A 15450-nucleotide genomic window follows, 5' to 3' on the forward strand; every position below is an offset into this window, starting at 1 on the left:
AATAAATAAAAATTAAAAAAAAATAAAATAAAAAATAAAAGTATTGGGCCAGTCAGATAGCTCATCAGACTAAAATGCCCACTTAGGCAGACCGCAGTGGCGGCTCGATTACTGGCCCCGCCCCTGGGGCTTGCTGAGACGCAGGCATTTGAGACTGGGCGTGGTGGCACACATCTGTAATCCCAGCGCTTAGGAGGCTGAAAACAGGAGAACCACTACAAATCCGATCTATGTAATGAGACTTGACCCTGTAGATCCTGCACCAAATATATAAAGAAAATTAAAAAATAAAACTACCTAGGACTTTTTTTGGGGGTTACCAGGAATAAAACTCATGGCCTTGCACTTACTAGTCAGGTGCTGTGCTGCTGAGGTATATCCCTAGCCCATATCTAAAACTATTTAAAGTAGACCATTTAAAACAGTCCTTCTGCTCTTTGGCTTTGGTGGCACAAGGGAGATGACAAAGGGAACATCATCCTTTGGAAAGCGTTGTAATAAGACGCGCATGTTGGGCCGCCGCTGTGGCTCTAAGGCCTTCCACCTTCAGAAGGCGACTTGTAGCAAATGTGGCTATCCCGCCAAGCACAAGAGAAAGTATAACTGGAGTGCAAAGGCTAAAAGGCGAAATACCACCAGAACTGGTCGAATGAGGCACCTAAAAATTGTATATCGCAGATTCAGGCACGGATTCCACGAAAGAAGGACGCCTAAACCCAAGAGAGCAGCAGCTGCAGTGTCCAGTTCATCTTAACAGAAGGATTTTTTTTTTTTCTTTTTTTGAGGGGGGCTGGCTCAGAATGCCTTCAGGGCATGTTTGGCTGGCTGGCGTTGTGGGGATTGAACCACAGCAACCTAAGGCTGACTGCTTTGCTGAAGCAGCCACTTAAACAACTGAGCTGAAGAGCAGGCCCCTCATCATGAGAATTGCAGCAACCACTCAAAATAAATGCTTTGGTTTAAAACGATTAAAAAAAAGCTCTTCTGAATGGGTTGGACATGATCAAGGTCTTTTATATGAGTTTACAAATATGCCAAAATGAGATCTATTCTTTATAACTAACATATAATGGTAAAAAAGAGATTTGATTTTTTTTTTTTTTTTTTTTTTTTTTTTTTTGTATTTAGGACATGGTCTACAGGGTCTCACTGCATAGATTGGACTCATAGTGATCCTCATGATACAGCCTCCCAAGTGCTGGGATTACAGATGTGTGCCACCACGCCCATTCTCAATCGCCATCTCAGCACGCCTAGGTGTGGGACTGGCACAGCAAGAACAGGGATCATCCCTGTGCCTGCCTGCTAGTGCTTTAATCCACTGAGCTATTTGGCCTGCCCTGAGATTTGAATTTTTTTAATTTCAGAACTTTTTTTTGTACTCTGAATCAAACTCAGGACCTTGCACTTGCCATGCAGGTGCTGTGTCATTGAGCTATATCCCCTGAAAAATTCTTACAGAGAACAGGTGACTTAGAATAATTTTGTGGCATATTGTAGTGCTCAAAATAATAGCAAAGGTAAGAAATGATGTCCAAGAATTATAGTCCCTTAAGAATTATAGTCCCTTGTTTATAAAAACTATCCAAATATTTTCCCTACTTTTTCTTACAATTTATTAGCAGAAATGAATTACAATAAAACACTTTTGATTTTGATGGTTTGTAACTGCTTTTTTTTTTTTGGCAGAAACGGGGATTGAACTCAGGCCCTTGCACTTGCCAGGGAAGTGCTTATTGTACTGAGCCATCTTCCCAGCCCCTCTTTTTTTTTTTTTTTTTTTTGCTTTTCTTAAAAAAAAATGCATTTGTTTGTTGCAAGGTCTCATTATGCAACTTGAACTTATGGTGATCCTCCTGTTTTTATTCTCTCAGCACTGGGATTACAGGTGTGCGCCACTACGCTCAGAGTCTGTCCAGCTCAGCTCACCCGGGGGGTGGGGATGGGGCATCATGCGGTACGGGGATCAAACCGTGGTCACTGTGCTTGCCTAAGTTGGCTCTTTTGTCTGCTGAGCTGTCTCACTGGCCCTGTTAGCTTAAGAGCTCATGATTAAGTACAAAGCAAGATATGGTTATGCTGACAAATGTGGAAATTAAAAATACCTTTTTCTAAAGTTTTGTCTGTCTGCTTTCAATTCATAATCAATTCACAGCTGTTTGAAGGACAATAAAATACTAAGGAAGGGGCCTGCTAAAATAGAGATTAATATTACCTATTACATTCCTTTTTTAAAAAAATACTGAAGTTGATTCATTGATTGATTGCTTTGTTGAGATAGGGTCTCACTGTATACTTCAGGCTGGCCTTGAACTCATTATATAGTCCAGGGTAGCCTGAACTCAGCGATCCTCATACCTCAGCCTCCCTGGTGCTGGGTTTACAGGTGCGTACCAACCCATTACATTCCTAAAGTAATAATTACAGTAATTCTAAACTGGAGTGTAGTGGTACACACCTATAATTCCCCCACTCTGGGAAGCTATAACAGAAGACTTTTGAGCCCACCTTAGCAGCTAGCAAGAGCCCTGTCTCAAAATAAAAAATAGTAGCTGAGTGTGGTGGTACATGCCTATAATCCCAGCATTGGGGAGGCTGAACCAGGAGGATCATTGTGAGTTGGACACTGGCCTGGGCTACCATAGGAATTCAAGGCCAGCCTGAGCTGCATAGTGAGACCCTGTGTCAAAAAGACAAATGCATAGAATGGTATTGAATAGTGTTATTTTTTTCCCCATAATTTTATTGAGAAACAAATAGCAATGAGACAGTTTCAAATCAAATTAGTAGGACAGTTCCAATAATTAACACATGGCGTACTTTCTTCCTAGTGGTTATTTGTTGTACAAGATGCAGACATGATATCCTATTTACAAACACTATTAGAACAAATCCCTCTAGTCACTGAATTAAGAGGATGTAGCTGTTATATCTATCCTAACCATTTTGAATACACAGATACAAAAATTCATCTGTATCCCATTTTTTTTGTTTAGTTCCATCATTTAAATATTATAGGTGTGTGAACTCAGCAAAATATTCCAAAATAGTCCAGTAGTCCATAATAGTATTGGGTCTTCTGCATGACTGGCAATGTCAGAAGCTGTTGACCTGAGTCCCCTACAGCTCAACATAACAGCATGGCTTTACTTCTTATACTTTGTTTTTATACTTTTCTGCTGGATGGTTAAGACCAAGGTAAAGCAAGACCTATGTAACAAGAGTTGTAGCTTTTGTATCTGATAAGGTCAGTCAAATACCCTCAGAATTTTTCCTGAGGAGTAGTGTCATTTATGTATATTTTACTACTTATATAATTGCGGAATTGTAAAAATATTAAAATGACTTATTTTAAACTGTTTACTTAGCTATAAGAGATCTAAGTAAAGTGGAAAAATACTGTGCCACCAAATAAAAAAGGCATAGAGCCCCTGGGTCCAGTCCCCAGTGCTGCTAAGTAAAGAAATTTATAGTAATAAATAGTAATAAATATTTGTAGTAATAAATAGTCTGATACTGTATTACCAAATAACAGTCTGTAGTACGTACTGGAACAAATGTAGTATTTCACAGATTCATTTATGGATTAGGCATAAAAGCATTTACAGAACATCTTACAGTGGTACCTTGCATCATGAACTTAATTTGTACTACAGTTCTGGGGAAAATGGCCATGTTCATGTTCAAGCAAAAAAGATGGCCATGGGCTGATGAGAAAGCTCAGAGGACTAAGTGCCTGAGGCAAGCTCAAGGATGGAGGTTCGACTCCAAGCACAGACTCCAGGTTCTATGCCAGCCCCATGCTGCCGAGCCAGCCACCAAGTCCGGGCGTGGTGGCGCACACCTGTAATCCCAGTGCTGGGGAGGCTGACAACAGGAGGATCACTGTAAGTCCAAGCTGTGTAGTGCGGCCCTGTACCAGATACATTGAAAAAAAAAGGTGGCTGTGATTGTATTCATCGCTGGATAAAGAGTTCACAAAGACAAAATTTGCCAAACATTTCTGTTTGCAAATCAGACTATTTGCAATATTATTATTGCAAATTTATTATTGCAAATAATCTGACTTGCAAACAGAAGTGCTAGTGAACTGTTTATGACAGAAGCATTCATTTACCACTGTATTTTTACACTATTGAATGTGAAACCTTTAAAGACAGACAGCCAGGCATAATGGTGTTGCCTATAATCTTAGCTACTACTTGGAAGGCTGAGGCAAGAGGATCACAAGCTTGAGCCCTAGCTAGGCATGGGGGCACACCCCTATACTCCCAGCACTTGAGAGGCTGGGACAGGAGGATCTCTGTGTGCCCAAGGATAGTCTGGGCTACATAGCTCAAGGCCAGTGTAAACTAGGTAGGGAGAACCTGTCTCAAAACAAAGAAAAAGGAACCAGCCAGATAGCTCAGCAGACTAAAATGCCTGTTTAGTCAGAGCTCAGCAGCCAGGGTTCAATCCCAGCTTGCTGTGCTAGCTCTGCCCCAAGGGCGCACTGAGAGGGTGATTGAGACTGGGCATGGTGGTGTATGCCTGTAATCCCAGCACGTGGGAGGCTGAAAACAGGAGGGTCACTACAAGTCCAGTCTACGTAATGAGACCCTGTAAACCCTGCACCAAATATCAAAAAGGAAAAAGAAAAAGTTTGAGCTCAGCCTGGGCAACTTAATGAGGACCTTTCTTAAATTTATACAATGAATGAATGAGTGAAGAAGTCAGTACTGTAATTCAAAGAAACAAATATAAAAGAATATGTAATTTGTGACAGCTGGCTAGGCACTCACTGTGGAGAAAGAGACTTTCAGATTTTGAGGTAAACTAGAATTATTTTCTGTAATTATGAGCTCTTTGCATACAGAAATGCAGCTGACTTTTGCCACTGACTATATCTGGTAAACTTGCTAAATTATCCTACTGATTATATATCTTTAAATTATTTTTAATTTCTCCATAAAGATAATAATATGTGAATAATGAGAATTTTCTTTTTTTTCAAACCCTGTATGTCTTTATTTTTCTTCTCTTGTTACCTCGCCTAGTTCTTTCAGTACAGAAGTAAACCTTTGCACATATGTGTATCTGTATTTACACAAACACAGGGACCTATAACTTTTCTCTGTCCATGTAAATATATCATTAAACTGTAGGTTCTGGGGCTGGGGAGATAGCCCTGTGGTTTAAGTGCCTGCCTGGCAAGCGCAAGGTCTCGAGTTCAATCCCCAGTACCACGTGCGCTGAGACAGGAGGATTGCTGAGTCTGAGCTATGTAGCAAGACGCTGTACGAAATGAGTAAATAAAAGACTTATGAGAAAAAAAGAACAAAACAAAAAAACCTGTGGGTTCTAACCAACACCTGGTATCATAGCATTCTTTCTAGCTTTCTCTCATTGCTAGTTTTAAAATCTTTTCTGTCACTGAGAAATCTGACTCCCTTTTTGCTGCTGCATTTGCTTATTTGCAGGCAGGTAACTTGCCTGTTCAGTCAGCCTGCTGATGACTGCAGCTTCCTCCTGCATACATTGTGTGCCTCACCCCACCTCTTCACCCTCTCGGATGCTTGCCGTGGCTTCCTGCCACCCCCTCTTGCTGTGTTGTCAGCTGCCAGGCCTGCTAGCTTGTTCCTGCACACGGCTCCTCAGCCAGCAGCTCCACTGTTCCCCATCTTCAAGCCCATCAGCCTGTAGAGCTGCACTTCTGTACTTCCATGGCCTGCCCCCTGTCGCCCTGCCCCATGGCTCCACTCACCACCCACTGGGCGCCCTCTGCATGCGCCTTGACCTCAGGACCCCTCTGGCCACTGGCTCTGTGCAGCTCCCAGCCCCCTCACTGCTGTGGGCTCCAGCCAGCACTGTGGCTGTGAACCAGGGAGAGGAGGGCTAGGGAAGGCTTTCCTGTGTCCATTCCTGCCTCAGTGTACTGTAGCTGTCACAGAGGCCTCACGTGTAGCCACGCCGTCTCTCTAGTGGCTTAACACTGTGTACTTGTATCAGTTTTCTTTTTCTTGTTTTGTTTTGAGACAGGGTCTTGCTGTGCAGTCCAGGCTGGCGTTGAGCTCATTTTGTAGCCCAGGCTGGTCTTGAACTCACAGCAATCATCCTGTGATCCTCCTCAGCACTTAGTCTGCTGAGCTATCTCGCCAGTCTTTCTTTCTTCTGTCTTTTTTTTTTTTTTTTTTTTTTTTTTGTGGTGGTACCAGGGATTGAACTCAGGACTTGTACTTGCCAGACAAGCGTTTCTGTCTGTCTTTTTGAGACAAGAGTTTTACTATGTAGTCCAGGCTAGCCTTGAACTTCACTTTGTAGCCCCCAGTGGCTTCGAGCTCACAGTGATTCTCCTGCCTCCACCTCCTGAGTGCTGTAATTACATGGTGTGTACCACCATGCTTGGCTAGAATTCTTAAATCACTTAAGTGATTGAGCTTAGCGCAGAGACTGGGGTTCAATTTCCAGTACGACATACCTTGCTGGCCCTGCCCTGGGGTGCACTGAGCTAGCCATTGAGTCCAGGCATGCTTGTAATTCCAGTGCTGGGGAGGCTGAAAATGGGAGGATCACTATGGGTCCAAGCTGCCTGCATAGTGAGATCCTGTACCAAATACAGAGAGAGAGAGAGAGAGAGAGAGAGAGAACGGACGGAAGGAGTTCCCGAGCTCAGAAAGTTTGGGAATTGCTATGTACACAAGAAAAGAACAAATACCCCAATAAAAAGTTGGCTAAAGGCAAATCATTTTGTTTGAATTTCCGTAGATGTATAATAAGCATGATGAAAAAATAATGTTTCCTAATAAAGAAATGCAAGTAAAAACTAAGGTATTATTTTACTTGCTTATCAGATGGGTTATAAAAATATTATAAATAAGTTTTTTGAAGGGCATTTTGGCAGCATGTATCGGAAGCCTATGTTCCCTTTGACTATTTCTGGAAAAGTGGTCTACAGAAATTACCGAGTATGTCTGCAGATTCAGTGTATTTCCCATGCTCTTCTTACATGGTATTAAAAATTCAGAAGTAAACAAAAATCCAAATGATAAATAGAAGAAAAGTCCAGTGGAAGAACACAGACAGTATGTTCTCTGTCTTCTGATTAGTTTCAGGCTGGTAGATCCCAAATGCTCAGTGGCACCTGTGGCTTGTTTTTGTGGATGAGGGATTAACCTGACCTGATTATCTTTGCATATGTAGTATGTGCAGTGTTGTCAAATCATACTCATTCCATGCAGAACACATTAATCATTTGTGGCTTTGCTCTTGCACCAAAAACATTTCTGTCTTGTAGCTTTTAAAAATAGTGCTGGAACACAGCACGATAGAGAAGGGGAAATTGGCCTGGATATTACAGAGGCTAGCAGATGAGCAGGATTGATTTCATCTCGGGCACCTTGCCCAGGACACTTGTAATAGGACATATAGTTACTCTAGGGATTCTGAATCTGTGCTTTTGTCAGGCATACACATTTAAACTATAAAAGGGCAAATTAGAAGTTATTAGACTCCAGGTACATGGATGTGACTAAAAGTTTAGAGCAGTTTCTATGATCCAGCCATTGAAAATTTACTGTGTGGTGGCTAGATTTCTTAGCACTAAAACTAACTCAGTCATGGATAGAAACATGTTTTGAACTTCCTCTAAAATACAACGTTCTTTGATTTTTTTTTTTTAAAGCTTAAGTGTATAAAAATGTCTAAATTAGAAATTGGAGGATTATTTTTATGCTATAAATTTTTTTTTTTTTTTTTTTTTTTGCGCCGAATGCCTTCAAGGCATGACTGGCTGTCTTGTGTTGTGGGGATCCAACCACAGCAACCTGAGGCTGACTGCTTTGTTGAAGCAGCCACTTAAAGAACTGAGCTAAGGGGCAGGCCCCTATGCTATAAATTTTAATCTCTCTATTTTTAAGACCTCTTTTTTTGTACTAGGGATTGAACTCAGGACCTTGCACTTGCAAGGCAGGCATTTATGTCATTGAGCTATCTCCCTGGGTCAACACATTTTTGTATAATCAGAAAGTAAGTTTTGTTTTTTCTTTAAATTGTATGTATTTGGTACTGGGTCTCACTATGCAGATCAGACTCATAGTGATCCTCCTGTTTCAGGCTCCCTGGCACTGGGATTATAGGCATGTGCCACCACACCTGGTTTCGGTGACCATCTCGGCACTTCCAGGGTTCTGGGGCCAGCACGGCATGTGGTACCCGGGATTGAACCTGGGTCCCTGTGCTTGTCAGGCAGGCACTTAGACTTCTGAGCGATCTCCCTGGCCCCAGAAATAAGTCTTTTAAGGAAAAAATAAATTTTGGAAATGCTGTATTATTTTACTACCTATAATTTAGGATTACTGATTTTATATTTGACCTAAACTATTAGAAGGAAAGCTAAATGTGGTGCACACCTGTAACCCCCACAATTGGGAGGCTGAGGTAGAAGGGTCGCTGTGAGTTTAAGGCCAGCCTGGACTTCACAGTGAGACCCTGCCTCAAAAAGCAAAATCTGGGGGCCGGGGAGATGGCTCAGTAGAATAAGCACTTGCCTGGCAAGCGCAAGGGCCTGAGTTCAATCCCCGGTTCCACCAAAAAAAAAAAAAAAGCGAAATCAAAAAATTAGAAGGAAAAAATACAAATGCAGTAATACAGTTTGCATTGGGATAATAGTTCCAAATGAATTATTTTTCTTTTGTTTTCCAAAATTTCAGTAAGCCATTAATTGCTTCTTATAGTATTATTTATTAATCTTTTACCCCCAAAACAGTAACTTAAAGAAAGTACTGGGCATTAAAAAGGCTGAGATTCTCAAATAGTTAAATTATCCCTAATTAGGTAATAAGGTAAGTGTGTGTGTGTGTGTGTGTGTGTGTGTGTGTGTGTGTTTCTGTGCGTTTCCCCATCCACTGTAGCATTAAGCAACACTCTAAACCTTTTGTTGAGTTGACCAGGCTAGACTCAAACTTCCAGTCCTCCTGCCTTGTTAACCTTCCAAGTTGCTAGAATTGTAGGGATGCACCACTGCACACAGCTGGTTTTGTTTTAAAGTGATATGTTTAAATATACCAGATTCTTACTACAGAAATGTTTGCTATAACAGTTATAGCAGTATATAAGATATACTCCAAAAAGATTTGTAGTTATTATCTCCTACCTTTTTTTTTTTTTTTTTTTTTTCTCCTTTCTTTCCTCTTCATTATTTAATCCTTAAGTTATGCTTCTTTTTGTTTTGCTATATCTTTCATACTTTTTTTTTTTTTTTAGCAGAACTGGGGATTGAACTCAGGCCCTTGCACTTGCCAGCCAAGTACTTATTCTACTGAGCTATCTCCCCGGCCCTCTCCTACTTATTTTTATAGAATTGAATTTCTACTTTTTACTAGTAAGATCTAAAATGAATAGGCTTATAGAAGGTCTTAGAATATTTAGATCAGTTCAAAAATAAAAATGTGCGGGGGCCAGGGAGGTGGCTCAGTAGAATAAGCGCTTGCCTGGCAAGCACAAGGGCCTGAATTCAACCCCTGGTTCTGCAAAAAAAATAAAATAAAAATAAATAAATAAAAGTGTGCACTTTTATTTTATTTTTTTGAGATGGGCTCTCTGTTTTGCCCAGGCTGGCCTTGAACTTGTGATCCTGAGCCTTCTGAATAGCTGTGATTGTTGGTATATGTCACTATACCTATGTCATGTGATGTTTTAGCTGAGTAATCTTTCTAAGTTTTCTAATAAAACTAAATTATTACATATTTCGCAATACATGTATTGGTAAATGAGGAGAAATAGAGGTTATGTGTGATACTTAGCTACTACTCTTGTACTCATTAAGTTACATACTGGCTTTTTTTTTTTTTTTTGCAGTTCAAACGATACGTCAGTAAACTACGAAGCAAGAGTACAGTTTTCAAAAAGAAACATCAGATAATAGCAGAATTTAAGGCTGAATTTGGTCTTTTGCAGAGAACAGAAGAACTTCTTAAGCAACGTCATGAAAATATTCAACGTCAGCTGGTAATATGGTATTATCTTGGACTCCTGTAACTACAAGTGCCAGATTTATGGGTTACAGCTCTAGACTGAGGTCATTGTTTTTACTGGAAGACTCATAAAATTATTAATGTTCTCTGATTAATTACAGAAATGTCATAAAAGCTGATTCATTTATTTTTAATATAGCAGTAAGCACTGCCTTTTTAAAATATGCGTGCTGACTTTGGGATTATTAATAGAAGTTGAGGTCCAAGTAGGTTTTTCTTTTGATTAGCTATTTAATTTGAGTATAATTATCATGCCAAGAGAGTGACTGTGAAATATTAATATATTGTGGCCTCCCAAGCAGAGATCTCTAACCATGCAATTCCAAGAGACTCTTTGGAAAGAAACCTCCAGGGCAGGTGCTGTGTGGAAGGTCCCTGCAGGCTGTCCCTGTGTGCCTTGGTCGTCAGAGGAGGCAGATCTGCAGCAGTCCAGCAGCAGCCCTCCGCGCTGTGCACACCAGCCCCTCGGAGGTTCTCGGTTGGGGTTTTTTTTCTTTTACCATTAACTGTTGCATTAGGATGGTGCTTCCCAGCCATCAGTAATCTGGGAGAGGTAAATGACATTTAATCAGTTGCCATTTCTTTTAGCTGACGGTGTGAACTTTTCCATTTCATGCTGAGGAGTAGTTTTTGCTTCTAGCGAATTTCTAGGCAGATGCTTATGCCACTGAGCTCTCTCCCCAGCCGCTTCTAGAGCATTTCAGATCAAGAATTTACTGTGATCATACATGAATTCTGAAAGTGCTAGCTTTGAAATTGATGGTCGTAACTGCGGAATTGTTCACATTTCCCTTCTCCATTGGCTGTAGCTTCTTGTTGTTATCTCTTGTGTGTATACATGCTTGTGTTGGAGCTTACAGCACAGCCTCTGAGTGGTCTTTCCTTGAGTGGTGTGGTTTGATTTGGTTTGGGTTTGAGACAGTCTTGCTCCGTAGTTCAGGCTGGCCTTGAACTCCCCACAGGCTGGCCTTGAACTCTGTGATCTTCCTGCCTCAGCCTCCCAGGGCTGTGATTACAGGTATGCACCACAATAGCTTCCCTTAAATTTTGCCTTTACAGTATCCTAAGCAATGCAAGAACCTTACAGTACCCTAACTCCATTGATCTCCTTGCAATATTTTGTCACCATGTAAATGTTACTTTAATTCTAAATGTGATTTAGAAGGGTTTTTGTTTTTTTTTTTGTTTTTTTTTTTTGGGAGGGAGGCTGGCTCAGGCTACCTTAAGGGCCGGTCTGGTAGGGTTGTGGAGCTGGGGATCGAGCCGCAGTCTCCTGCGCCTGACTGGGTTTGCCCAAGCAGGCGCTTAAACAACCGAGCTAGCTCGCAAGCCCTTCTAACTATGATTTAATTTTTGTTTTTGTTCTTTTAGACAGGGCCTTACTGTGTAGTTCATGCTACCCTCTAACTCATAGTGATCCTCCTGCCTCAGCCCTCCAGGTGCTGAGATTACAGGCAAGAGCCACCATGCCTGGCTATGACTTAATTTTTGTATGACATATTCAATATTATTCCTGATTTGTTATGTTATTTTATTATTTTCATGCTTCGCTCCTTCCTGCATCAGCATTTTTCTCCTAGGATCTGTCTGATGAACTCCTCAGTACTATCTCATGTAGTACAGGATTACTAGGGACACATCCTCTCGGTTTTGGGTTTTTTTCTGCTAAGACGTCTTTATTTTGAAACATGTTTTATTATTTTATTCGAGTTTATTCGTACCACTTCTGTGTGCAGTCGGCATATGTATAGAACACATCCTCACACCTTCATCTTCCGGTCTCTCGCTCTCTCTCTCTTTTGAGTACCAGGATTGAACTCAGTCAGGACCTTTTGAGTTCAATCAGGCAGGAACTTAAGCCACTGAGCTATCTTGCCGGGCTATTTTTTTTCCCTTCTCGTCTTTCTAAGATAGGGTCTTGCATTGCAGTTCAGGCTGGCCTGGAGCTCACTTGTAACCCGGGCTGGTCTCAATCTCACAACCGTCCTCCTGCCTCAGCCTCCTTAGTGCTGGGATTGCAGGTGTGCGCCATCACACCCGGCTCCCCACCCTCCTTGATTGCTGTGTTCTGTGCCTGCGTGTAGCACATGGTGCACAGAGCTGGTACACAGACACAACACATGCAGTCCCTTTTTCTTTTTGTCCCCTTTCCCTCTCCTCCCCTCCCATCTCTTCATTCCCTTCCTGATGGAGAATGATCTGTCTCTTTGCTTCCTGTTATCCTTTATTTTGGTCTTTCTTTTTACTTTGGGCTTCTCATATTAGAGAAACCATGTAATGCTTGGGCTTACGTTCCTAGTTTATTTCACTTAAGGTTATGTCTCAAGATGTAGCCATTTTCCTGCTAATGACGCACATTCCTCTTTTTTAGGGCAGTGTAGTGCTCCACTGTGTGTAACTTACCACATCATCCTTATCCAGGCTTCTGCTGGTGGACATAGGCCATAGGTTTAGCTGTTATGAGCTGGGCTGCTATAAACATGGGTAGGATGAATCACTATAATTTGATGTCTTTAGCTTGTTTGGGGAAGATACCTAGGAGGGGTGAAGCACATTTTCACCCTCTGTAGAATTTCTGGTTGAAGACCAAGTGTGGTGGCACATGCCTGTAATCCCAGTGCTGGGGAGGCTGAAAACAGGAGAATCACTATGAGTCCAGGCTGCATAGTGAGACCTTGTACCGAATACATTAAAAAAAATTTTTTTTCCTGGTTGATACCGGTCTTCTTTTAGTACTTTAAATATTTAGTTTTTTTGACTTCTAGCTTTATTTCTAATGTAAAATCTTCTGTACATCTTTTTTAAAGATTGTTATTCTTTAGTTTTTAAGGTTTTCTGTGGATGTTTGACTTTTCAGTAGTTAGTCTATAAATTCCCAAGTTCGTTTCTTTTTTAAAAATTTTATGTATTTGGTATAGGGCCGCACTATGCAGCTTGGACTTGTAGCAATCCTCCAGTTTTCAGCCTCCTAGTGCTGGAATTACGGGTGTGAACTACCACGCCCAGACTTGGTCACTGGCTCAGCATGCCTGAGGGCAGGGCCGGCCTGGCATGTGGTAACGGATCAAATTCCGGTCCCTGCACTTGCCTAAGCAGGCGCTTAGTCTGCTGAGCTATCTTGCCAGCCCTCCTCCTAAGTTCTTTTTGAATTTATCTTATCTTGGGATTTGTGAGGCTTCTTCTTCAATATATAGTTGAATGTGTTTTTTAGTTTAGTTTGGTTTTGTTTTTTGAGACAAGATTCCTCTATGAAGTGCGGGCTGCTCTTAAATTCGTTCTGTAGTCCAGGCTGACCTCAAACTCATAGCAATCCTCCTGTCTCTGCCTCTCAGGTAGATGGGATTATAGGTATGTGCTAACCTGGTCAACTTTTTCTTTCTTTTTTTTTTTTTTTTTTAAGACAGAGTCTTGGAGGCTGGAGAGATGGCTCAGTGGAATAAGTGCTTCCCTGGCAAGCACAAGGGCCCGAGTTCAATCCCCGGTTCTTGAAAAAAAAAAAAAATCTAAAAAGACAGAGTCTCTATATTGTTCAGGCTGGCCTTGAACTCAAACTCACTTTGTAGCCCAGGCTAGCCTTGAACTTGCAGCCATTCCTCCTGCCCCAGCCTCCCAAATGCTGGATTACAGGCATGAGCTACCACACCCAACCCATTCATTGATTTTTGTTTTGTTTTTTAGGACAGAGTCTCACTATGTAGATCAGTCTGGCCTTAAACTCACAGCAGCTTGCCTGCCTCAGCCTAGTGAGTGCTGGGATTACAGGCACATGCCACCACACTGGGCATCATGACTGTTTTGAAGTCTATGTGATAAATTAAGCATTTATATCTATTGTTTATTTTTTCTCTTGATTTTTTTCACTCCTTTGGCTCCACTACTTTGCTTATCTATTATCTTAGTTACTTTTCTCTTGTTACTGAGACAAAATACCCACTTCTGCCCAAAACTAAGGAATGAGAGATTTATTTAGCTCAGAGTTTATGAAAATTTCTGTCCATAATCAGCTGACTCCAAGGCACAGTGACTTGGCACAGGGGCAACAGTTTAAGGCAGCAGAAGACAGGAAAAGCAACAGGAGGGGGGGCCTGGGGAGGTGGCTCAGTGGAATAAGTGCTTCCCTGGCAAGTGCAACGGCCTGAGTTCAATCCTCAGTTCTGCCAAAGAAAGAAAGAAAGAAAAAAGAAAGAAAGAAAGAAAGAAAGAAAGAAAGAAAGAAAGCAAGCAAGCAAGCAAGCAAGCGAGAGAGAGCGAGCAACAGGAACAAAAGGAGGGAAGAGCTGGCCTCCAGCCTCCCCATACCATGCGGGCTCTCGGGCGGGGGCAGCCCGCACACCTTCTCCCTGCCTTCCTCTGCACAGGCTGAGGCTGCTCACAAAGTGAGGCCCTAGCCTCCTGCAGAGTCATTTGGTTAAATTTCTAAACACCTAAAGTTGACACCGTGTATCACCCATAAAATCTAGTAATTTTTATTGAACACCAAGCATGAAATACGATTAAATTTCAAGCCTGCGGCTGTGTTTACCACGGAAGATAGACAGACAGATCAATCGATCAGGATAAATGATAGAATTTTGGGGGGAGCACCTTGATTTAATCGAAGATCGACTTGTAAGAGATGACTTTTCTAGTTCTCTCTTACTCCTAAGCTGTTACTTTTGTGTTCTGCAACTGTTGGCAGGGACTTTCTACTCTTGCGAAGTGTCCTTACTCTCAAGGCCTGCCTCTTTGGCCTGCTTGTAAGGTAGCCCAGCTGGCTTCAACTCAGTGTGGGACGTTCACCCGGCCCGACACCTGGAGAAGCCTGGAATTCCTGCCTCACCCTAGCACTGTGAAACTGTTGGCAAGCAGATCTGCTGCGTTGCGCTTGGCTTTTGACAGTCTTAGCCTGCTTATGCATAGTGTAGGATTTGGGTGATGTCTAAGAGAAAATTGCAGACAGAGTCTGGGCTGAGTCTCTCTGATGCCCTCTGTCCCTTTAGGTCTTTCTCCTATTAGCCGCCGGCCCAAGAATTCTAGCTCCTCTTCTGTTCTCTCCCTCCCCAGGATGCTTCCTTTCGTTCCCTCCATTTCCTTTTCACTGGAATTTCTTTTCCTGGATCACAGGTCTTTCCCATGGCTGATTACTCCAGTGGACACTTGTTAATCTTTTTTTTTTTTTTTTTCATTTTTAAACTTATTTTATTTGTTCAAATAGTTATATCTGTGCAAGTGAAATGATTTTACCATAATACAGTTCATGGATTGTGGCTCTTGCCCTCTTGCGGCATCCAGGACCGGGGCTGGAAGGCTTTCCCAGTGCTGATGGGTGTTGCTGAGGGCTCTTCCTTTCCAAAGTGCGGAGCAGAGGCATGCCCTTTAATTTGAATCTGAACTGGTGGAGGCAAGAGTTCTTCGCTGGGCTCTTTACTAGGGAGCTTTTCTTTTTCATAAAAATCTTTGC

General features: G+C 41.9%; 1 protein-coding gene across 1 annotated transcript in view; it reads left to right on the forward strand.

The window, feature by feature from the left end:
- Positions 1-15450, forward strand: part of Ift81 (intraflagellar transport 81) — a gene marked incomplete at its 3' end in the record, with an annotated part of 88456 nt that overhangs the window by 40213 nt on the left and 32793 nt on the right. The window contains exon 12 of the mRNA XM_023720674.1: positions 9835-9984. Coding sequence (XP_023576442.1) covers positions 9835-9984 — 150 coding nt within the window. The remainder of the gene's footprint in view (positions 1-9834; positions 9985-15450) is intronic.

This window comes from Octodon degus, unplaced genomic scaffold, assembly GCF_000260255.1.
Source record: "Octodon degus isolate 3935 unplaced genomic scaffold, OctDeg1.0 scaffold00076, whole genome shotgun sequence".
NCBI lineage: Eukaryota > Metazoa > Chordata > Mammalia > Rodentia > Octodontidae > Octodon > Octodon degus.